General features: G+C 34.6%; 1 protein-coding gene across 1 annotated transcript in view; it reads left to right on the plus strand.

The window, feature by feature from the left end:
* Ush2a (usherin) overlaps nt 1-26,343 on the plus strand; it is a 635,341-nt gene that overhangs the window by 68,380 nt on the left and 540,618 nt on the right. Inside the window, exons 9-10 of the mRNA XM_042681986.1 lie at nt 17,174-17,369; nt 20,935-21,065. Of these exons, the coding sequence (XP_042537920.1) occupies nt 17,174-17,369; nt 20,935-21,065 (327 nt within the window). The remainder of the gene's footprint in view (nt 1-17,173; nt 17,370-20,934; nt 21,066-26,343) is intronic.

Genomic DNA, 26,343 nt, shown 5'->3' on the forward strand with positions numbered 1-26,343 from the left:
GGCAGTAATGATAATGATAACAGGTTATGATTTCGACCATTCATTTCCTATTCAAAGCCTTGTTCTTTTAAAAGACCTGAGTGTAATCCACAAAGTCTTTGATTTTCAGCTTTATGCTAACCATTAATAATATTACTCAATCAACTGGAGTTTTGTGCATTATATAAGAGCCCTTTAAAAAGCAGATGAAAATGTAAACCTTGAGAATATGCCAGTTCAGTATTTTCTATGAGAAAATGGTTTTTAGCAGAAGTAAAAAATAAGAATGAATTCAGAGAGAGTATTTTTAAAAAAACAGGTGAATCACAAGCAGGTAAATTCATGGCAGTCTAGCAAATTTTAGGTTTGAAGCATCATCCAATGGTTTTATAAAGTTCATGTCACAAATTGATGATCCCAACATAGTTTATTTGATTATTATTTATCTTCTCATTAGACTTTTCATGTTAAAAATTGTTTTCATAATCAGAAGTTAATCCAATACTATGTCCATGTCAATTGCTGGTCGGTTCAGGGTAGCAATCACTCTGCTTATAGCAGGATCATGCTTTGAGCTACTGCTATGCTCATAAGTGTCTGTAGCTTTATATCGAGGTGACCACTCCAAAAAAAAATCTATGTTGCATTCAAAGCCTTTAGGATTTGGGAAAATTATAAACCTAAGGAAACTAAAAGATTGAGGAATCAATACAGAGCATGGCTAATGTTTTTCTGAATAGAGTGACAGTATCTGTGTATTGTATTAAATTTACCCATTATTAACTTCTAGTTTTCTTATCCTTTCATGAAATAGAAACTAAAAAGAACAAATAAACAACTCAAAACAACTTTTTACCAAAGATTCCGCTGACTCCAAAATGAGTTTAAAGTCACGCCTAATTTTTTAAATTTAATTACTTTTTATTATCGTGAATTATTTCATTAGTTTTTGTTTTAGCTGAAACATCTACCTTGTCCAGTGACTGTCATTAATAATGTTTGCCAAGCACTTCAACACATTTTGGTATAGTATTAGCAATTTCAGGTCTTGACTTTAATGTATGAAATGTAACAAAAAATAATGGCATATTTCATCAATAGATAAAACTTTTACTTGTTCTATTTCTTCCCAAGAATGACTGAAGTAGTGAATGATTAATTTACTTACCTCACTTTTGGATTGATCCAAAGAAAAACAAACTCAAAAGACTAGATACCATTCATTAACTTTCAAGCAGTTAAACATTTCAAAGAATTCAGAATTGCATGATATTGAACCAACATTAATCACAAATAGGAAACATCTTGTCAAATGATTTATTTTGATAACAAGGTATTCTTTTTGCTGCTACATGTATCTTTTATTTTAAAAGCACAGCTTTTACTTTGAGATAATTTTAGCTTCACTACACTTATCAAAATCAAACAGATTTTGTGTTCCTTTTCCTTTACACATTTCAGCCATAGTAACAACAACTTGCAAAGTGATTTCTTTTCTATGTGAACTTTCTTAATGCATGATTTATATACATTGTATATGATGTAATGTAAATATAATTTAAGTGTCTATAGTTTGTATAGCTGTGTGTGTGTATATATATATATATATATATATACATATATATATATATAAAATCACCACCCCAATCAAGATATAGAATGTTTTCTTCCTCCCAAATACCTCCTGCACCCCTTTGAAGTCAAGGTTCAACCCCACCCCAACCTCCCACTCCCAGCCCAGGAATTCAGCAACCTGTTTTCTCTTACTACAGATTAGTTTGATCTATTCTAAAATTTTCTCCCACAGAGTACATTATTCAATATGTCTCCTTTAGTGTATAGGCTTTTAAATTGCCCTCCACTTTTCCTTTTTATTCATCATTTCCTAATTACATGTAGTATTCACTTTACTGCAATAAAATACTCATATTGCATTTGACCACAAAGTCCACCAAAATTCTCTATACACTAAGCTCAGAAAGGCAGAAGAGAACAGAATAGAACCCAGGAATTGGATAGTGTATGTCAAGGTCCATATGAACGTGTCTACACTGTACCTATTACTCCTCTATCATCCTTTCTTTCTCTCTTTCTCTCTCTGTATCTTTGGTTTCATTGGACTGGAATTTGAACTCATAAGCACTCAAGGCCTCTCTCTTTTGCCTGGCTTTTTACTTCACAGCTGGAATTCTACTTCCTGAACCACAACTCCCACTTCTGGCTTTTTTTTTTTCTGGCTAATGAGAGATAAGAGTCTCATGAACTTTTCTATCTAGGCTGGCTTCAAACACAGTCCTCAGGTTGTAGCTTCCTGAGTAGCTGAGATTACAGGCATGAGCCACCAGCACTTGCTCTATTCTCTTATCTTATATGTCTTTGCTTTAAGAGTTCAAGTGTTGATTGAATCTAACGTTAAGAGAAGTCATCGGGTGAAACTCACATCCTTACCAATTTTCCTTTTTCCTTAATGGTTCCGTTCACCTTTCAGGGGTTCCAGCCAAGAGTGATGCATTGACAGAGCCTGAGCCAAGCTCTGGCACTTTGTTGGCTACTTAGCTATTCTTTTCTCATGTTGTGACATCATTACCCACAAGGGTAGCCAAGCCTGCACAGCGTAATTTATTAGTGACCATGAATACTTCTCTTAGGTTTTGGCTCTAATTTGTGACCCTTTTATAACATTAATCATGGAACTTATGAATTAACTACAATCAAACTATCAGTGTGCATTTTGTTAGTATTACAAATAGCTGAGCCAACTTGAAATTTTATACTAAGCCTGCTTCCCATTCAATAACTTGAAGGGTGTCCATGCTTATTATGTAAATGATGATTTCCTGCTATTTGGAGGGTATCTTTTTTACAGTGATTATGACAAGTTTGCCTCATATTTCTATGACAAATCAGGCTTTGCCGTTATTTTTCCTCCCTTCACAGAACAACCTTATTGTAAATTTATTTTTTTGTTTGTGTCTAAATTTCTGTAATATTGGGCAGTAAATGCCTTTTGCATAACTAGTATTTAGGTAGGTTAGATTGTGGCATCTATTTGAAGTACATTTACTGAGCTAAGATCAGAAAGTAAATTTTCTCTTTGACACAAGGTAGTCTTATTAATCTTTAAAAAACATACTTGCACTAGTTCATTTTCTGTGGTAGATATGTGTATTAAACACACTTATGATGTAAATTAAAAACATAAAAAAGAGGTGACGAGCAAGGGGACAAATGAATTCATCCTTACATATGACACAGTAGAGTGAATTAAAACATAAAATTATGGAAGGATAACAAATTTTTGAAAATTTGTTGGGTTCTGGTGGCTCCCACCTATAATCTTAACTACTTGAGAGGCTGAGGCCTGGAGAAGTGTTATTTAAAGTCAGCCCAAGCATAAAAGTTCACTAGACTCCATCTCTAAAATAAGCAGCAAGAAACAGGAATGGAGTCATGGCTGACATGGTAAACTACTAGCTAAGCAAACATAAGGCCCTGAGTTCAAATATCTTAATGACCAAAGATTTAAGATTTGAACTGAAAAGCAGCCAGAGGAAAAAAAACCCACAAACTATATCATGTAGCATTTGTTAGAGATAGGTTATGAATTTCTTGATAGTCAACTGAAGCCAGAAGACTGAGCAGAGAGAACCTTCAAAGTACAGAGAAAGTAATTTGCAAGTCTACAATTATAATTATAGTTAGATCAGCAGTTTAAGACAAGGAAGAAAGACTCTGTTATTGTCAAAGCAGTATTTATCAATACTATAACAGTTAAAACATTTTTTCAATTTTGTAAAAGAATATATTTTATGAAAAATATAATACTTCTAGGAAAAAATCCATGACTTGCAAGACTACTTGTAGTAGTACATAAAATACATAAATAAACGTGGATAATAATTTACTACGTTAAATAAAACTTTATGTAGGGAGGACTGTGAGAATAACAAGATCTGAAATAGAATGTATGGGAAAAGATAAAATTAACTTCCACTCTTCAAACCATCCTTTTGCACCTGGGGTGGAGAATTCTGAGTATGTGTATACTTTATAACTAATAGGCACAGGGAGTACTAGAATTTATACCTAATCAAAAGACTAAACTTGCCCTTGCTACTTTCCCTTCTTTCCATATTACTAGAGACCTAGGTAGCAGAGTTCTCTTCCCAGGACACCATGTTTGGTTTCAGCCAAAAATTTCAAGATACACAAATGTTGGGTCATCAGTCAAAACAAATATCAGCCAGTGGTGGAGGATAATGGTGAAAGCTGTGAATTGTAGGAGATAGAACTTTATTTTCTGTTTAGTTTTGCTATAAAAACCTGACTTAAACATGAGGCCTATTAGTGGGGGGAAAAGAATGGTTTTTAAGAATAGCTGTGTTTGAAGTCATTAATGGTCCTTTGGATTATTCAGGAAGAAAAATGAATAAATTCTAGTTTCTAGTATTTTCATTTCCAAAGGTAACTCACAAAAAGCTAGGAAATGTAATATATACTCACCTACATTACAGAAACTGTCAAGAGGTAAATACAATTTTTCATCCCAATATATATACATTGTAAAAAATGAAAGAAGTCAAGGAAAACAATACTTACAAAAATTTCAAATAAATCTACAAGCATAACAAATACACAAGTAATAACCTTGTTAGAATTAAGAGATTGTCCGACGCTTGTCTGAGTAGAGCCTGGTTTAGGGTGAGCAAGTACCTCATCACATATCCAAACCATATTAATCAATATAAATAATATTCTACATATCAAAATTTAGTATTAAAAATCTAGGATAAGATACCAAAACTTTAGGATGGGCTGTTGTTTGTTTTGTGGCACTACTTTATTTTCCAGTAATAACTTCTGCTTCTAACCAACCCACCATTCCTGCCTACCAGCTTTTTAAGGCCATACATGTCTTTCCTTAACCAACACTATGAAATCATATTTTATATCCATCAAGAGAGAAAAAATTAAATAATGTGGAAGTTCCAGGTGCCAGTAACTGAACATCTGTATACTACTAATAGGAAGGTTCTAGCCCCATTGTCAACAATTTGCATTATCCAGATGGAAACACTTTCAGCAGTGGATATGAATAAATGTAACTATTGCCTCAAGTGGTCAGACTTCTCATAGAATCAGGACTGCAGAAGTCCATGGCTGTAGAGCCTTTTATGTAACATGTAAAAGCCTGCAAAACAATACCAGATTAACTAATGACACATAAACGTGCAAAGAGCAAGAGGTGCTTGTGAATCTATATTACTGAACTTGAATGTTATAGGTAGGAGGGGATATAACTCATAGTCTTGTTTATAAAGTTGATAAATGCAAAAGTAGAATGATTTTTATTGTACTTATAAATATGTTTATCATAAGTTTGCACCATTAATTTCATAAAGCATGCCAGAACAATTTACTAAGCTACAAGAGATATAGATCATCCATGTTAAATATTTAAACTGTTGCTAAAGACAGATAGGGGATATTCAATTCAGTATGGAGTATGCATTACTAAATTCATATTTCTGTGAGTGGAGTTGTGTTAAGATTGATCACTTGGTACCTTTATTTATTCAACAAATAAATATTTATTCAATGTCTTGCATATATACAATGTTATGTCAGAGTACAACCATTGTGTCTTGATTACAGATGCAAGAATTTGAAAATATTAAAGGACCTTTGTTAGTGAAATTCAAAAAAGATTCCCCAGCAGATGCTAATTACTATAACTAAAAGAAATGACTGTAGTGGAAGCAAATGTTCTGGCTAACAATTAGTAATTAGCAAATAATATAAATATCATAGGCATTTTAAAATTTAAAACAAAAAGTGTAATGCACCAGGACGAATCCAACATTTCTATTCACTAACATATCCAAAGCAAATACTACAATGTATTTCCAATGTAAAATGGTTTTAAATAGAAGTGGTAACTTAAATGGTTTTATGTAAACTAAGATTACAAATTCTTTAAACTTAATAACTATCATTCATTGTATTATTATGATATCATTGCACATTTACAAGATATATCAGAAAGAATGACATTGCCCTATTTGTTAGGAAATGGAAAGACTTGGAAAAAATATTAAGTGAGGTAAGCCAGGCCCAAAGAAACATAGGTCCCATGGTTTCCCTTAATTGCAATAACTAGTATATGTCTGAGTCAAGCAGAAAAGGTCAGATAAGTTGATGTTAGGGAAATGAACCCCAAGATAAGTATTCAAATGATTTTTTCTTTCCTGTAATTGTTTCTAACATATTTTATAAGATTATTTCTTTGTAGCTTTGTATGTCCCTCCCCCATGGTATAACCCATGCTTTCACTGTATTTGATGTTGGTATAATTTGTGGAAGGGAAGGGAAAAAACAAATCATTTAAATAAGGATACAGGTGGACCCATTGCAACAATGAGATGTACAAGTCTTATGTTGAAAAATGAACTTTCCAACTTTGGTGGTGGGGGGAGAATTGGGTAAGCGGGTGTAGGGGCGGGGATGGGAAGGGATGGGAAGAGAATACAAAGGAGGAGGCAAAAACAAATCGTTTAAGTAGGGATACAGGTGGACCCGTTGCAACAATGAGATGTACAAATCGTTATGTCGAAAAACAAACTTTACAACTTTGGTGGGGGGGGCGAGGATTGGATGGGGGAAGGTGGAGGGAGTCTGGGAAGGGATGGGAAGGAGAAACAAAGAGGAGGCAAAAATGCTTGATAAGAAATGTACTCCTTATCTTGCCCATGTAATTGTAACTCCTCTGTACAGTGTTTTCACAATAAAAAAAAGATACATTATTTTGACTAATTGCATATGAAGAACATATTTCCTCCTTGAAGTCCAATGCAAAAACATATAGATTACCCTATATAAATGTGATTTCTATCTCAGTATGTATTTTCTGGAATATCAATAGGGTTACCTTATTACATTTTCAATAAAATAGAATGAATTTGACTTAGCCACTACCCACATACTAACTTTTTAGTTTCTATAGCCAATTATAAAGCCTTTCTTCCATACTCTTAGGGAACACAAGGAATATATATATTTTTTAAATTCAGTATATAGAATATTTCTCCTGATTAATGAAGAATAGGGCAGAAAAACTGAAGGATAAATCACATAGTGAACAACACCCAGATAGATAAGACTGCAGGATCCTCATGCAAAGAGTTTCCTTTCATTCAACCACTAGATACAGACAAGTTTATATTTACCATATATATATATATGTATATAATAAGTATATATGCCTATATGTGCATATATAATATATAGTCAGGAACTTGTGCTCACAGGTGTGTTCACTGCTAGTTAGAAAATATGAAGACAGAAAGGTACTCAAATAATTCTGCACACATTCTTGCTTTTTTACTAAATGGAGATTTTTGTTTTACATTATTATTAAAAAATTGGTTTTCTAAGCATTGCACAGTGACAACATAGGAGGAAATTCTTAGGAGAGGATCACAATGGCTCAATAGCTCTGTGCATATGATGATATAAAATGATGCTTATTGAAATGAACTCCAAGGAATGGAAGCAGAGTTTTGTGTTTATTTTTGTACTGTTTACAGCTATTGCTTTTTTTCTTCTTCCTTTTTTCTTTGCTGTATTCCCTGTTGTCATTGTTTTTTATTTCTGTACCCTTTGTCTTGTATATAAGTTTATCTGATTTGGGGAAAGGAAGGGGAATTATAGAAACAGGGGGGACAAAGGGTGAACCAATTCAAAAGTGATACTCACTAGATACTATGTTGGAAATAAACTTTACAGCTGTGGGAGGAGTGGGAGAAAATGAGGGAGGGAGTAACACTGTTCAAAAATAAATGTATTTAGTATCTTAATTATGTAACTGTAACCCCTCTGTATATCACTTTTACAATTAAATTTAAATTAAAAAATAAAATTGGTTTATTGGGAAATTTTAAAATTCTCAATTTTACTTTGTCTGTGGAGTTGCAAAGAGGCATAGCCCAGCGACTAACATTGTACTGCTCTTAGGGTTAGAAAGTTTCTAAAAGAAACCATTTATTTACTAGTTGAAAAGCCAGATGGGCTTTACACCTGTAAAGTGCTCTTGATGGTTATTTTGTAATCACATTCAATTACAATTGTAGTCATTTAAATTTCTTTTCTATCAGTTTCAACTCCTGGAGAGTAAGTAAGTACATTGTATACATGGATACTTTAATTACATATGAAAATCTAGATAGGGAAAAGATAATTACAGGGAAATGAATATATCATTGAAGTATACATAGTTAATCATTTCTCACTTCCCCATGACAATGCATAATAATTGTTTTGAATTTGCTAATTGAAACTTCATAATAGTCCATAGGAAACATTCTCAGATAAAGTATTATTATATTTATTTTTAAGCATCTGACAGTTTTAATTAGCTATTAGTCACATTAAGGTAGAGTCCAGTAACATGCCATCAATGCAGAGGCTGTAGGACCTTAACTCACATACTCATCAAGTGCAGATCAATCACCTACCATGTGAAAACACCAAGCCATTTGCTTGGTTTCTTTCTGTAATTAGGCACTTGGTATCTTCCAACCATAAAAAAAAATCTACCATTGATAATTAATGACCTTATCTGACATTACCTATAGACTATTAGAGATACGCTAAAGAAACTGCAGCTGAAAAAAGTGAGATCACTGAAGTTTTTATTTTCAGAAAGATGATTTCTCTGTGTCATCGTAAACAGCAAATCACATTGCCATCGCCTCCTTTGAATGACAGTTGAACTGCTACATCCAAAGGGAAGAGGAAAACCTTGAATAGAGCCTGAGGATAATTCTGGTTATTAGCAATTTAAGATTTGGAATTTCCAACCTGTGTGGCTGACTTCTATTGAGGAGAAACACATTTACAGACTTTCCAGAGTCCTTATCCCTAATTTGTTTAGACTGCTTTGAAATAGTTTAACAAATTATCTCTTTTAATTTCACTACCTTGACTTCTAAAACATGAATATTATATAATCTCTCTCATACAAGCATATTGACTTCCTATACTTCCTATACATTTTTTTTGGTCAGGAGTAGAATGACTATCCTTGGGTTTCCAGTGATTTGAAGTCCTATTTATATTCTAAGCAGCTACTTTCTGAGAATACTTCCTATCCCTGGAGCCAGCAGAACATGGTGATTAGAAACAAGGACTCTAAAAGAAAAATCTAGAATTACAAATTGGATGTCTATAATGTGTGGGGCACTGGGATATTCAAAAGTAGAAAACATGGTTGGTCTCAGGTAATTGTTGTGTTCTAGAATGCTTGGTAGTGGATGACCTTAGGAAATTAATAAATTTCCATTTCTATTCCTCAGTTTTCTCATATGCAATATGTAGCATATTCTACTATCTAGTTGGTAGAATAATTTGTTCAGCTAATAATAAAGCTGTGGCCCCAAACAACAAACTTCAGTTTTTCTTGGAAGTAGTGCATGGAAAATATTTCACAGGGACTGGTATCTGTATGTATTATTGTTGAGGGCAGAGGAATAATACTACAATTTTTTGTATCACTTTGAATTTATGTTTTTAGTCATTTATATATCAGTTTCCTGACTCAGTAAACATTTGTACAGCAATGACAAGGTCTTGGTTGTCATACTCTGATTCATTCTATCAGTAGAGCTAAGTTTACTGATAGAGCTTTTAGAAGCTCAGTTTCAATCAAGAAAGTTGGTCAGTATGCACTCTTACAAATATTCTATGATAATTGCAATGGTTTTTAAGCATAGCCCAAATACCATTTTCTTATAAATGAAGAGTCAATAACATAAAGCAATATCCCAAGTTGTCTTTTTAAAATATGTTATTTAAAATTTTTATTGTAAAGGTGATGTAGAGAGGGGTTAGAGTTACACAGTGAGGTAATGAGTACATTTCTTTTTGGACAATGTGACCCTTTCCTCATTTTCTCCCAGTCTTTCCCTTCCTGGACCCCTCCCACACAAGTTGCATAGTTAATCTCCAACATAGTGTCTAGTGAGTAGCACTGCTGAATTGGTTCACCCTTGGTCCCACCATTTCTTTGCCCTAGTTGTATTTTGTACCACAGATTAGTCCATATGAAATCTGGCAGTTTTAAGAAATAAAAATATTTCATTTGCTTGCCACTGTTGAAGAAGTCTTGCAAAATTTTTCAGATGAGACTTTTAAAATGGCACACCCAAGAATATGTTAATCAAAAGTTTTGAAACCATTCAAAATGGATTCTTAACTTTCCTATTTCCTTTACCTCTAGATGGTAAGCACAAGTTCAGCTGGTTTTGATAATTGTGAGTCATCATTATGAACTCAAAGGCACTGAGTCTTTTGAATATAAAGAATTCTTCTGTATACATCTTGCAGAAGATCCTTTCCTGGGCTCCTGAAATTCTTATTGGCTATATGTTTCTTTGACTAAGCAGGCATTTTCTTCCTTCTTTCAAAGATGCATAATAGGTATTTAAGATGCTTGGATAAGTGACTGAATAAATGATTGACTCCTATTGCTAAATTACTTCCCATTTTCCTTTATAAATGTGTACGTTCTCTGCACATTTTAGGGCATGAAGAAACAACTGCTCAAATTTTAGACCGCTGGAAGTAAAATTGATAAGAACTGCTTTGGGGCCTGTGGATTATCTTTGAAAGATTATCTTTGCTAGTTTGAAATAGTAACAAAAGAACTCTATATTCCAGCTTAATGATCCAGAAGGGAAAAATGTCATTGGATATTAAGATAATATAATGTAAAATAAATTTCATCAGTGTCTTCTATATCCAATGATTATTCTATGAATTTTTTTCCTACCTGAACTTGTCAAAGTACTTGGCTACAACTTAGTGGAGTAGCTTAGTAGCCTTTTAGAAGCTATCAAAATGAAAGCAGTTAAATAAATCAGTGACCAAGGTCCTTAATCCTGATACAGACATTGTCCAATTTTGTACTTTGAGCATCCCGAGAAATATCAGGAGAAATTCAGTGGCTGCAAGAACATTCTGAAACATAATTAAATGTGACAAATGACCAGCTGGAGATGGGCAAACATTAAAGAGAACATCATGTGCTTCAGAAGCTGCACAAAATATAGAGTATTTCTATTTTCTATATTTTAAATGAGACCTTAATATAGTGGATAGAAACAAAAGAGAAAAATTCAAAAATTTAGTCAGGAATACTCACAATTGGCAATTATTATTCATCCAAGTTTCCAGTCATAGGCTCCTTGTTTTTAATTTCTCTGAAAGAAATTTGAAGAAAGATAATTATGGCACTAAATTTAGTAGTTTGTAGGAAACTTTTCAGTTGAATATTGACTAAGACATATTCTTTTTTTAAATCTGTTTTGTAGATAACACAAATGGGTAACAGCTGGAAATCATCTTTAGGATCAAAGATCAAAATATATACAAAATAGACTCAGTGTTTTGCTTTTATATTTTTTTTATTTTTTGAGACAAATTTCAAGTAGTCATCCCTCACAAATAGTGCTTTTACATAATCTTGCTGTTTTGAAAAAAATCATATTTAAAAAAACCACATATTTTTGTTGGGTGCTGGTGGCTCACACCTATCATCCTAGCTACTCAGGATCCCAGTTAAAAACCAGCCTGGAAGGAATTTCATGAGATAGCATCTCCACTTAACCACCAAAAGACAGAAGTGGAGCTGAGGCTCAAGGGACAGAGTACCAGCCTTGAGCGAAAAAGCTAAAGGATATCACCCAGGCCCTAAGTTCAAGTCCTAGTACCAACACACAAATATTCTTTTTACTGTTAATGTATTTACTCAGCCTACATTGTACTTGTACTTGAAAAGAAAATAATTTTTATTTGGTTAGTTTGTGATCACATCAGTATGTGATTTAAGGCTGGAACATTTTACTATTCTTAGCATTTCTTAGTGAAATGATACATGCCAATAACCTAATGATATATAATCTTCTTGTAACCATCCATGCATTTTATTTGTCTTCATTTTAATGCATTAGTCATAAATGTCCACTGTGGGGAAAAATGAAGTTTTAAACACTAAAAGTTATCTGTAACTCTACCACCAATAGATAACATTGTAAAAATATTTTTGGTTTACACACTTTCAAAACTTATTTTTCTTTTTGTAGATAAATCTATATCATCTGTCTCTATCTTCTTAACATTTTATTTCTGTATCTAAAGAGGAATTCATTGTTATCTAAAAACAGGACAATACTCAAATGCTCTGTTTTTTTTTTTTACTTGGTTTTAAATTCAAACTGTACTTCAATATGTTTAGAAATATTTCCATGATATTTCTTAAGATATGAACTTTTTTGGGGGGAGAAGGGGTCCGGTCGTGGGGCCTGAACTCTGGGCCTGGACGCTGTCCCTCAGCTCTTCGGCTCAAGGCTAGCGCTCTACCACTTGAGCCACAGCACCACTTCCAGCTTTTTTCTTTTTGCTTATGTGGTGCTGAGGAATCGAACCCAGGGCCTAAGGCATGCAAGGCAAGCACTCTACCACTGAGCCACCTTCCCAGCCCCAAGATATGAACTTTTTAACCATTGACTTATTTTGGGGACACTGAAGGTTATTTTTGTTTTAGATTTTTTTTTTACTTTAATAATACATGCACGTCATTAATGAATACATCTTTTGTAGGTAGTTTTAAAAGCATTTCTGGGTCCTGTGAAATGTGCACATATGCTTCTACCCTCTTCTGGGGAGCATATGCACTGGTTTTCCTTACAAATTCCTATTTCCCTTGTACTCTAATAGTTATTTTCTTCAGAAAGCATACCATATTGCCCACATTTATCTTTACAATTATTTGCAAATGAACTCTAGTCATTTCCAATAACCCATAATTTGAGAATCAAAACTATTCATGTAAGTTATCAGTAAATACCTCTTTGCTTATCATTTTTAAGGGCACTAGGATTGTGTCAATGCAACATTTAGTTCAATCTTCTCTACAACAAAGCTCCTTGATCCTGGTTTTTAGCATGACCATAATGATAAAATCTCAAGTGACCAAGTTTTCCCATCAAAAGTAATAAACCAAGATAATTCCTTAGAAATATCAGAAGAATGTTTTTCTGGATTTGCTCCACTAAGTCGTATAGGCAAAAGTCCCAAATTCAAACAGCCAGCAGTTGCTATGTAGAAGACAAGCTGTACCTGTAATCCATGAGACAGGCCACTGGGTCTGACTTCCATCAACTTCCACTCAAAAAAAGCACAGTTCGTAAAATAAAACCACCACCATCGAGCAGGCAATTTCTTCCAGAAGAAAATATTTGGAAGAGAAGCAATAAAAACAACAATAACAAATAAAAGGAAGATTTAAAAAAATAGGCATGTCACTGTCTTATAATAAAATGTGTCCTTTTGTCAAAGTTATAGGCTTAACAATGATGAGAATGAGGATGACTGCCGGACCATGTGACCTGGGGACAATAACTTTAAGGAGTCAGAAAACGTGTTTTCCATGTATTCTTCCATTTTTCAAAGTAGATTGATCTACTCCATACTTAGAGATCCAAAAAGAAGTTATTGTTTTATCCTAAAAATATATGATGGCTCCTAAAATGTAAGTGTAGATAAGCCTTTCTCTGTAGTTATAGCTATAGATGATAAAAGCAACCAGCCTTTATGTATACATATATATGCATACATATATAAAAACTGAAACTTATGTACATTTTAAATATATACATATGTGTGTATAAATGTATACATAAAACTGGCTACACACACACACATACTTTTTTTTTTTTTTTTTTTTGCTAGTCCTCAGGCTTAAACTCAGGGCCTGGATACTGTTCCTGAACCTCTTTTGGCTCAAAGCTAGCACTCTACCATTTGGGTCATAGCACCACTTCTGGCTTTTTTTCTGAGTAGTTTATTGGAGATAAGATTGTCTGTGCTGGCTTTGAACCACAATCCTCAGATATCAGCTTCCTGAGTAGCTAGGATTACAGACATGAGCCACCAGTAACCAGCTATATATTTTAAATATATATACACATACATAAACATACAATGAGTACAATGTATCTTAGTCAATATCACTCATCATTCTCTGCATAGTCTTGATCTTCTATGTATATTACTTCTAAAGGAGAAGATGGATCTGCACATTTATAATTACATTACTCTCTATACATGTTTATAGACAATGTGTTACATAACTACATTACATTCATACTGCTAGTGAAACTCAAATTTGATAACATCTTCATTGAAACTTTATCTTTCCTCTCCTCTTTTTTCCTCTTCCAGCATACAACTTTGGGATTTGTTTGACATTGTGTAAAAAGATTATCATGTAGCCTAAGATTATCTTTAATCATATGCAAGACAATGAGTGGTCTTCCTTTTATAGATGAAGAAACTGTGAAGCATGGGAGTAAATTCCAGGTCTCATGATCCAATGACAATGTTTGTGATCTACAATCTCTCAAATTCTCAGTGGTTAATGTAAAGCTCATCAAATGAGTAGATAATATTCACCCACTGATGTGATATGCACTCTGATAAGTGGCTGGTTTTCAAAACAACTTTATCAAACTGATGGTATTACCTCTGGGTTATTAGATGCGAAAAATAGGCTTTAAAACAATGTCAGTTATGATATCAGAATATAGACCTAGCATATCAAATATCAGAGATCAGGTAAGGGATATTATAATAGTATGTATGTCCTAGAGTAATCAGTTAAATAACCTATTTCATTTTTTATACTTTTATTAGTGCACAGTTATTGTGCCTATTTGTTGGGCATAGTATACTATTTCAATGTGTCATAATCACATCTGGGCACTCATGATCTCCATTCCCTCAACATTTAGTATTTCTTTGCATTGTGAATGTTCAAAATTCTCCCTGCTCACTATTTGAAGTACACAATTGTCAGAAAAGTTCAGACTACTTTTGGTTTTTTAACAAAGCATTAGACTCATAAGAAGACATTGCTGATTCCATTAACTATCCTCTGTCCATCCCACCACACCAGTCCTCTACAACCACTGGTAATCATTATTCTACTCTCTACTTCCATGAGATCACTTTTTCAGCTTGTACATATTGGTAAGAACATAGGACATTTGGCTTTCTGGGTCTGGTTCATTTGAATTAATATAAAGTCCTACCAAGTTGCTGCAAGTGATGAGATTTTATTCTTTTATAGTTGAATAAAATTCCATTATGTATATAAACCACAGTACCTTCATCCCACTGATGGGAAATAAGTACATATTATAAGGTCTAACACATTAAATCTGTGCATCCTATGCTACCTTTCTCTGTGGCCTTTTTTAAAGTCAATAAGCAACAGCATTAGTAATTGGCTGTATATACCAGTAAAGATAATGACACTGCCCCATTTGTTAGGAAATGCAAAGACTTGGAAAAATTATATTAAGTGAAGTAAGCCAGACCCAAAGAAACATAGGTCCCATGGTTTCCCTTATTTGCAATAACTAATATACATCTAGGATAATCTTACCAGACAAGCAGAAAAGGTCAACAGATATGTACATATCACCATGGAAGATGATGCTAAATGAAATGAACCCCAAGATAGAGACACTAGGTTTTTTCTTTTTTGCTGTTGTTTTAATGTACTTATAATGTACTATGTGATTTTTTTTTTGTTTCTTTTGTATGTTCTCTCCCCATGGTACAACCCTGACGTCACTGTATTTGATTCTGGTGCCCTGCATCTTGAATATGCATTTTTCTAATTTGAGGAAGGGAAGGGAAATAACAAAATGCTGAAACAAGAATACAGGTTGATCCATTGTAACAATGAGATGTACAGGACACTATGTTGAAAATGAACTTTACAACTTTGGGGAGGAGGGAGGGAAGCGTTATTGAGGGACTAGGGTAAAACAAAGGAGAGGGTAACAATGCTCCATAGGAAATGGACTCATTACCTTACTCATGTAACTGCAACCCCTCTGTACAGCATCTTTACAATAAAAAAGAAAAGATATTGGATTTATCTTAAGAGTGCAAGCATACATTTGAAAGAGGTCAATTAATTGAATCAGAATACTCAATGAAACATACAATGCATATCTTATTTTTTAAATTATGGTTTTTAAATAAGTATTTATTCTTTGATAAAATTTATCTACCTGAAATCAATAGTCAACATTGTAAATGTTGTATCATTAAAGACATTTCCTTTGAAGTTAAAGATGCCTTCATTACCATATCAAATAAACATTATGCAGAAAATCCTGTCCAATAAGATGAAGATAAATAAAGATAGGTAGATAGATGGATAAATTTAAATTTTCAACTAAATCTTTGTCACATCTCTTCTTTTTAAAGCCTATGGATGATTGGCCACTGTACATTTTTCCTATTCAGTTTATTCACAAAGAAATATGTGGATACTGTTAATTTGTAATAGCATAAAATATGTGAATACTGCTATGGTCTTGCTACTGGTAAACTCATATAATGGCTTATAAACATGAGAATGGGATCAGCTGACAAAAATGAAAGGACTGTGAAGTATAAAAATACAGAGAATGAAACACAAATTGTGCACACAGGTGTTATAAGAAATACATTCAATCACTGCTGCTGTTTGGGAGACTGAGCAACTTACTGAAGGAAAACTTACCATATGGGAGGAAAATAATTGGGATGCAATCCATATGTGTAGATATTCTGAAGCAAAATGGTTACATTAGAGAAATTAATTTTTGGAGATATTTTCCAATATGGTAAGCACATGGGTTCAAACGTTCAAAGCTGATTTCTAAACTTAGGTACCAGATATAACAACTCCCTAAAACATAGGGAACATGTACCTGTTTGATAGAATAAGGTATAGAAGGAGATGAAAGGGACAGAAATCTAACAACTTCGTTTTACAAGTTTGTGATATCTTCAACTCTAGAGTTTAAACTGTTACCAGGTTCACTATTGTTCACTTTCCTTTACAATTATGACTGGGATCCAGAGTCTTGGGTATTTTGACTTGTTTGTGAAGGCCATGGAAAAAAATGGAACTCATGGCAATAGTTAGGACTTTCCTCAAGTTTTATTTTGCTGAATAACATGCTGGCTGGTTTTTGCTTCGTGGCTCTCAGCGTGGCATTTCAGGACAGTGGGTGGGATACAAACGAAAAGCCTACAGCGCTGTATTTATGCTGCTACTGCTGTCTTATTCCAGTGTGACCGCTGCTTGCCCCTCTACAATGACAAGCCCTTTCGCAGAGGGAACAAAGCCCAGGCTTTCCCCTGCAGACCTTGCCTTTGCCACGGCCATGCCCGCAGCTGCCACTACGATGCTTCTGTCGACTCATTTCCTTCTGAGCACGAGAAGGGCGGAGGCGGAGTGTGTGATGACTGCCAGGATAACACCTCAGGTAAAGGTCACCACACTAGAGGTATCAGCCAGGAAGGCCCCTGGACACCTCCCTGGGGCTCCATGTGCAGGGGATTTCCAGGCCTGTCTCTGTTCTGTCGTTTTTGAACCAACTTTAAGCATTTAGTTTGAGAACTAAAACTGCTTTGCCTCACCTTTCTAATTCCAATCATTACGCAGATTTCAGGGATAATGCTCTGCTCCTCGTCTGTATCCAATGGCTTAAAAAGTGTTTCTGTTTCTTTGTTTTTGTTCTGGATTTTTGGCTGAGTTCCCAGGATTGTGATCTGAATCAACCTGCACAGCAAAGTCCATGAGACTAGTATCTCTAATTAACCATCAAAATGCCAAATGTGGAGCTGTGGCTTAAGTGGTAGAGTACCATCCTTTGAACAAAAATGCTAAGACAGTGCTCTGGGCCTGAGTTCAAGCCCCAGTACCAGCACACACACACACACACACACACACACACACACACACGTAAATAGCTTGACATTACTCATACTATTTTGACCAAACCACAAATGTAGTTAAGCAAACCAGTAAAAACTTAGTTTAAAAAATATATGGGACTGGGAAGGTGGCTCAGTGGTACAGTGCTTGCCTTACATGCATGAGGCCCTGGGTTCAATTCCTCTGCACCACATAAGCAGAAAAAGCCAGAAGTGGCGCTGTGGCTCAAGTAGTAGAGTGCTAGCCTTGAGCTGAAGAGCTGAGGGACAGTGCCCAGGCTCAGAGTTCGGGCCCCATGACTGACAAAAAAAAAAAAAAAAAAATATATATATATATATATATATATATAATATGTATATATCATATAGGTCACCCTCCCCTTCCTTCATATACATTATATTTATGTGATTATACATATATAATATAAGCATATATGAATATATTACATGAATGTATTATATATGAATATATGATATGCAAAGTTATGTAATATTGATTAGCATATAAAATATGAAAACAATAGAGCAACATTAACAATATAGCATATTATGCTCACTTTGGCAGTATATATGCTAAAATAGGAATATAGTATGTTGATTATAAATTATGACATTAATTATAACTAATATATCAGTGTCCTCTCTATTATAGTACATATAATAGTCTATAGAACATTGATATATTAGCATAGAATATATATTTTTAAGGACATTGATAATTATTACCATAGAATAAATATATTTAAGTACTGTATCTACAGCTATATTCTTTTTAAAATTATTTATATTTGAAATGCCAAAAAACAGAGGAGGTTACAGTTATATAAGTCAGGCAAAGAGTACATTTCTTTATATCTGGTTTCTCTATGAAAATATTTACATTCATTCAGATTTGGTATCTCAACTGGGTTTACTTTTTTTTTTTAACCACTAATTAAAGTCAGAATATAGCAAAGACCTATACTACAACCATTAGCTTACAAACAAAATCCTAGGATATTTGAGTAGTTGCTACATGTTATTGTTTTCTGGTGGACACTGTGTTACAAGGAGAAATGGGCAACATTTGAGTTTGCAAAATATAATGGCCAAGTCTTGTGCCTCTGAAAATGTTCTTATGAAGCAGGAATTAATTTATTAATTTCTGATGACTTAAAGTATCATAAGAAGGTGGTTATGTATAGGAGATATTAAGAGGAATGAGAAAATGATATTTCTTGTCTGAATTATTGTGTAGTAGGACAGGTAGATGAGTCAAGGTGTATGATGATCACCATGATGGGCAAGAGTATAGAATCTGCTCAGTATAGAAATTATTTAGTAAGGAAAATGGAAGTGAGATACAGGACACCTGGAAAGATCAAATGGGACATGTGGCTAGGGGTCAGCAAATGAATAGTGGAAAAGGCAAACATGCCTTTTGACACTGGCCTATGAGATGACAGTCAAGATTTTTATGTATTAAAGGATGTAAACAGATTTGTGTTTTTCAGAATTTCATTTAATTGTAGAGAATGGATTTGAAGTCAAGAATGATAGTTCAGGTGAGAAAGAATGCCAAGCCACATTTAAAGTGGTCTAGATAGGTCAAGTGAAATGTAACAAAGGATTACTTAGGATGAAAAATTGAGAGCACTTGGGAAGCAGGTGTAGGCCGGGTGGCGGGGGGGGCACGAGGAAAAACAGAGACAGACAGTTGTCTGACACTCCAGCTTGAACAGTGTGGTCATTGAGTTGAGAGACCAAAGAAGTTCAAGCTCAGGGAGAAGAGATCAAGTTCTGTTTGGGGTAAGCTAACCATGAGCTTCCAAGAGAGATAGGAAAAATGAGTGCACCACTAGAGACATAAATTTGAAGTCCTTTTATTCTAGGAAATCCCTTTGTGGTGCCACAACAAAGGTGAAAATCATCCATATACTTTAGTGGCATTTTATATTGACTGTAGCTCACAGATGTATATTAATTCCTATGATTGTCTAATTAACCATCAGACTGAATGAAGGTCTGTGGGAGAGATGCAAGTAATTTTTTACTATGCAAACAATTTTTTTACATGTTTTACTACTGTATTCTTCAACATTTAGCACATGATTGCAACATGGTAATCATTTAATATACTTTGAATGATAAATTTTGGAGAGATTTCCAGATTTGAGGTAGAGATGAACAATCCCCAACATATATAAATGGAAATATTCCAGGAATGCTAAAATTTTATTTATTCACTAATCCCTACCTAATATCAATCAGAATGTGAATGTTCATTTGATTATTTCCCTACTTCTTTAATATTGGTCTAATTCCAGTAACATTTGAAACGATTGCATATTATCTGAACATAAAAAATGGACATTCTGAGTGTTACTGCAGCTTAGTTCTGTGGTCTTATAAACTACTCATTTATTTTAGAAACTCCTTGTGAATTTCTTCTTGTATTAAATAGCAGGAGAAAAATTTCAATTGATAAATTCTAAACTTTTGGAATTACCTAATGTATCAACATGTCAAGCTACTCTAATATTTAATATAAAACCTATTTAGCATATCTAAATATAATTAATTCCTAATTTGAAATTTGAAATGAGAAATAATGGCCACAAACAGAAGCTTTTTCTTTTTAACCATATTTACTCTAGAATAATCCATGGTATTTAAGACCTCCAATTTTTCAAGATTTATTTCAGAAAAAAAAATCATTTCTAATATAATGTATAGGCTTATTTTCAACTCTGTAAATATCATCTATCACATGTACAGAAATTTCTCATATTTTTCTTTAGATTAAACGAACTGGTCATAGAAACAAAGGTTTTAAAGTTTAGAAATAAAGACTTCTTTTAAAAAAGAATATGGCCCCCACAAAGCCTAGATTTTTAAGAAGTGAGGTATTGGATAACAGATGGGAGTTTAATGAAGTAAAGCATAGTTTGTAACAGGTTCATTGTTTCATATGCTCTGGATCACTAAATTGGCAGGTAGAGATGAAAGGTGCATTAAAATGGACGTCCTGAAAATTATAGAATTCCCTCCAAGGAATACAGTCTTTAACTTTGAATTATGCGACTGATTTTAATGAATTGGAAGTCATAATGCATAACCTTTTCCCCAACCCAGGAAAGAACTGCGAGTTGTGCAAGGATTACTTTTTCCGAGAGTCTGGTGCAGATCCGTCAGCCAGGGATGTTTGCAAACCCTGCAATTGTGACAAAGCAGGCACGAAGCACGGAAGCCTTCTCTGTGAGAAGGTGAGTTCTCCATTTTGAAAGTAAAGGATTACTGTCTCAGCCAGAGATGAGTTTGGGAAATATTCTCCCAGTGGAATCCAGGACTATTATTTCCTAGGAAACCCTGTGTATGTCTTTGCATTTCAAAGAGAGAGGTCAAGTTATAGGGGACCCTGTGCAATGTTCATTATGAGCCCAAGATAAGTACTAGGTAGGTGGCCCTTAGCATATGACAAAGGCTCATTTTAGTTTTAATTTTACCAATGTCAAAAACTTGGGAGAATGGTGGTCCAAAGCAATCTGAGAAATATGTTGCATACTGGTCTTAGATTCTTTGCTAAGCTATAGTAATAAATGATTAATAAATGAGAACACTATTCGTGGAATTCCATTCAAGCTAATACGACAAGACACTTCTATGGAAATCCAAATCAAAGTGATGCTAGCGCTGCTTTGAAATCTCTCCTTCCAGCTTACAGCTTCTTCTGAAAGTGCAATAAATTTTGATTATTTTAAAACAATTTTATTACTGCACCACAAATCTTTATGTCTGACTTATACAAATACAGATTCTAACCAACCTGAGTACATGGATTCACCTCAAACCAAAGCAGATGCCCATATGTAAGTGGAGTATCTTTAGATAAAATTATGCCTGATCTGATCATATTACTAAGTAAAGATAGGTAACAAATCTACTCAATGACTCTATTGACCTTTGTCTGTGTATGTTGTGTGTGTTTGTTTGTGTGTGCACACACGTGCATGCATGCACATGTATGTACCACTCCTATACCAGTAAGAGGTCCTGAACTCAGGGCCCTGTGCTTTCTCTTGGTTGTTTTGCTCACAACCAGTGCTCCACTACTTGAACTCCACCTCCAACTCTGACTTGATGCTGATTAATAGATGATAAGGGTCTCTTGGATTTGTCTGCTTCAAAGCACCATCCACAGATTTCAGCCTGCTGATTAGCTAGGATTATAGACATAATCTACCAGCAACTGGCATCATAGTAATTTTTAATAGATACTTATTGTTTTAAGCAATAAAACAATACAATGGCTAGGTTCACAAATCACAGAACTTTTTTATATTATAATGTAAGTGAAATAATTTCAAATCACATAATGTTTGTCAAATAAAATGTATCAAATAACTTTGACACATATTAGAAACTGCTTTTCCAAGCCTGTACTTTAAGGAAATGGGAGAAGGAAGACTATGAAATTGAGAAAAATGGGCTGGGAAGGTGGCTCAGTGGTAGAGCACTTGCCTTGCATGCATGAGGCCCTGGGTTCGATTCCTCAGCACTACGTAAGCAAAAAAGAAAAAAAAGCCAGAAGTGGCGATGTGACTCAAGTGGTAGAGCGCTAGCCTTGAGCTGAAGAGCTGAGGGACAGCGCCCAGGCCCAGAGTTCAGGCCGCACGACCGGACTCCCCCACCAAAAAAAAAAAAAAAAAAGAAATTGAGGAAAATCTGAGCTACCTAGTGAAACTCTGTCTCAAAAAATTTAAAAAAGAAAAAAAGAAATTCTCCAGCTTTTCAAGATAAGGAAAACTCTAAACTAAGATGAAATATGCAATAAGATTTTTGGAGTTACCAAGGTGAGTTAATAAGGGCCCACGATGTTTAATTGACAAACTGAAGATCAGAAGGAAAATTTAGAAACACAACTCTATTCTTTTATTTTTATACTGTGAAGAGACTATTTTCTGAGAAAATCATAATTTTCATGTATTGTTTAGTAAAATCTGGTTTATCTTCTTATATGCTGTCTTTACAAATCTGCCATACATTTCCAACTTTGCTATCTTTTACTTGCCTTTCAATTCCACTCAGATACTGATACCAAGCCAATTTAGTGGAGTGAGGGAGGTGGGGGAGGAAGGGACAGTGGGAGAATAACAAGGGAAGGAGTAACAATGCTCAACAAGAAGTGTCCTCATTGCCTTCCTCATGTAACCGTCACCCCTCTGGACAGCATCTTTACAATAAAATAAAAATTTAAAAATGCTTATGGGACAACTGCATATTCACATGCAAAATAATGACATTGACCCCTGATCTCATATCATATAATAAAAAAATTGGCACTTATCTCATACCACATAATAAAAAGATAACATGAGGCAAAGAACTAAGAGCATGAAATTATTAGAAGAAAATTACTTTTTAGATATGACAGGAAGACCTAACAAAAGAAAGAATTAGATGACTTACACCTCATAAAATTAAAAATATTTGTGTTTTAAAGGCTATCATCAAGAGAATGGAGAATAAAAACAACCCAAAGAATAGAAGAGATAAATATCAAGCATATATCTGAGCAGAGATCACCTAGTAAATACAAAACAATCCTTGTAGTTCAATAACAAAAGGCAATAGACCAATTAAAATAGAAAAAAGAATCAGAATATATATGTCTCCAAGGGATATAAATTAGCATTTATCATGTGTAAAGATGCTTGGCTTTGAAAAAAATGCAAGTTAAAAGCACAGTGAAGCTGTGACTTACATCTGTAATCCTAGCCACTCAGGCTGCTGAGATTTAAGGATTGCAGTTCAAAGCCAACCTCAGACAGAAAAGCCCATGAGATACCACCATCACCGCCACCATCACCAACAACAAAATAAGGAGACAGTGCTTCACACTAAATAGCTGTAACTAAAACTATAGTAATCAGAAATGGTATGTGGAAAAACAAGAATTCCCATGGACTAATAAGACATGTGTGTGTGTGTGTGTGTGTGTGTGTGTGTATAAAACAGTCTAGTACCTTTCAGAATATTGAGTATTCCAGTATAACTCCTCAATGTATAGCCAAGTAGAATGAAAGTACATCTTCACAAAACCTTATCCATAAATGTCATAACAACAGTATCCCTACTAGTAAAAATATAGAAATAAACTAAATGTCCATCAATTAATGAATAAAATATAGAAATATGCTAAATGCCCATCAATTAATTAATAAAATATAGAATATGTGAAACAGAAGATATTCACCCAATGGAATATTCTTGAACAGTAAGGAAAAAGATATTCTGTTAAATGCTAACACATAGACTGAAATCTAAAGGGGGGGGGGGTGGCAAGTGCAGCTAGGTTGGGTTTGTTTGTTTGTTTGTTTGAAAATGTGGGGGGTTTTGTCGGTCATGGGGCTTGAACTCTGGGCTTGGGTGCTGTTCCTTAGCTCTTCCGCTCAAGGCGAGCACTCTACCACTTTAGCTATAGCCCCACTTCTGGTTTTCTGGTGGTTTATTGGAGACAAGAGTCTCACGGTCTTTCCTGCCTGGGCTGGCTTTGAACCATGATCCTCAGATCTCAGCGTCCTGAGTAGCTAGGATTACAGGCGTGAGCTACCCGCGCCGGCTGAAAATGTGTTTTTTATGTTGACATTTTCCCCCATAGGCAAAAATCTTGTGTAACTATATGTGAAAAAAGACACTTAATATATTAGTATTCTTTTGTTTCAGAAGCCTTTTTCTTAAAAAAATCATTTGATCTTTCCAATTCTGCGCTGTTAATTTTTACAGTGAGAAAAGAAAGACAATTTTATGCAATTTGATACATATCCAAAGGGAGCTACATATAGGTGTCTTAGTGTAAATAAAAATGAAAGAGGTTTCATGAAGTTCAAACCTTTATGTTCCCTCGCTCAGAATCACATTCATCCTTTGCCGTAATTTTTAATAATTTTTCAAAATCCAAGTATGAGGTATATGAATTATCAATAACCTATGGATATTTTGCACTGGCTACGAATTGCCCAAGTAATGTTATGAAACATTTCTAAAAAATGTTTTCTGTAATTTTAAATATGGTCATAGAATATACACTAGAAAAGGTATCAAAAGGTCAAAAATATGGAACATAAAATTGAATTCAAGGACATTTTTTAAATTCATGTAATGGCAATGCTTAATAATATTAGGGCACCTGGAAGGAAATTAGGCAGTAGTTCAAGTCTCATTTTGTTATAATAATTTAGGAATCAAGCCAGCCCCCGATGTCCTGAGTTACTGTGTTTTGTGCTCTTGGTTTTGGAAGGGAACTCCCTTTGGCACTTGTCATTCGAAACTCAATCCACTCTCATAAGAGCTGGCATGTTTGCTTCATTCCTTCAGAAGAAATATTGTAATTCTTCCTCGGGTGAATGCCAAGATCTTGAGAATGGCATGAAGTCATGCTCTGAGTCACTGAAACCTAAAAATACTCATGCCAAAGTCAGGACAGAGAGAACATCTAAAACACAATCACATTATTAATGATTGGAGGGGAAGGAAAAGTCATCATTGTTGTTGGGGAGTTTTAATACCAAGTCCTTGGATCCATGGGAGTTTGGGGTAGCCTGTGTACATCTTTAACTTGTATGCAAGAATGCATTTGTATGATTTTTCTTTCTTTCTATCCCTTGCATTTTGTTATTTCCATGCTTTCATCAGGTCCAGAAAATGATGATAGTTTATGGAACATAGAGAAGTCTAATTGTCTTATGCACAGCAATGTTCAAAGTTACATACATTATGAGTTCCAAGGATGACATTGCATTTCCTCTTCCGCCTCTTTGGAAGTACCAGGATTTGAGCTCAGAGCCTGCTGTTTGCTTGGCTGATGCCCTACAACTTGAGCCATGCCTCTGGCCCAGCACTTTACTGATGATTTTGAAAATGGAATCTCGTGAATTTCTGTCCATGTATGCCTTGAATCACCAACCTCTGGATCTTACCTTTCTGAATAGACAGAATTACAAGTGAAAGCCTGAAGCACATGGATACTTCTTGCGTTCTTGAACCCAGTGCATGCATTATGTTTCCTGTGTCCTAAGCTAGAGGCTGGCTATCCTTTCTCTTTGCCTTATCAAGAGACACTGCTCTCCTTCAGTCCCCAACTATGCCATTTTCTCTGCCTCTAACTTTGTTGTAATCTTCTTTTAAACTACAGCAATGGGGAGAGTCATAACAATGAGGATGCAGGAAGTCAATGAGAGCTATTCACACTTTTAATGCATAAGTAAATATCCCAGGAATTATTGTTTTCCTGTCTGTCTGGGGTTTGAACTCAGGGCTTGGGTATTGTCCTTGAGTTTCTTTGGCTCAAGGCTAAAAGCTTTACCAGTTGGGCCACAGTTTTACTTCTGGAGTTTTGGTAGTTTAGCAGAAATTAGATTCTCACAGATTTTCATGGCCCAGGCTGGCTTTGAACTGGGATCCTTAGATCTTAGCCTCCTGTGTAGCTAAGATTACAGGTGTGAGCCATTAGAGCCTAGCCTCTAAGAATGGTTTTAATTGCAT

The sequence above is a fragment of the Dipodomys spectabilis genome, unplaced genomic scaffold, assembly GCF_019054845.1.
Source record: "Dipodomys spectabilis isolate Male_0828 unplaced genomic scaffold, ASM1905484v1 ptg000069l, whole genome shotgun sequence".
Classification (NCBI taxonomy): domain Eukaryota; kingdom Metazoa; phylum Chordata; class Mammalia; order Rodentia; family Heteromyidae; genus Dipodomys; species Dipodomys spectabilis.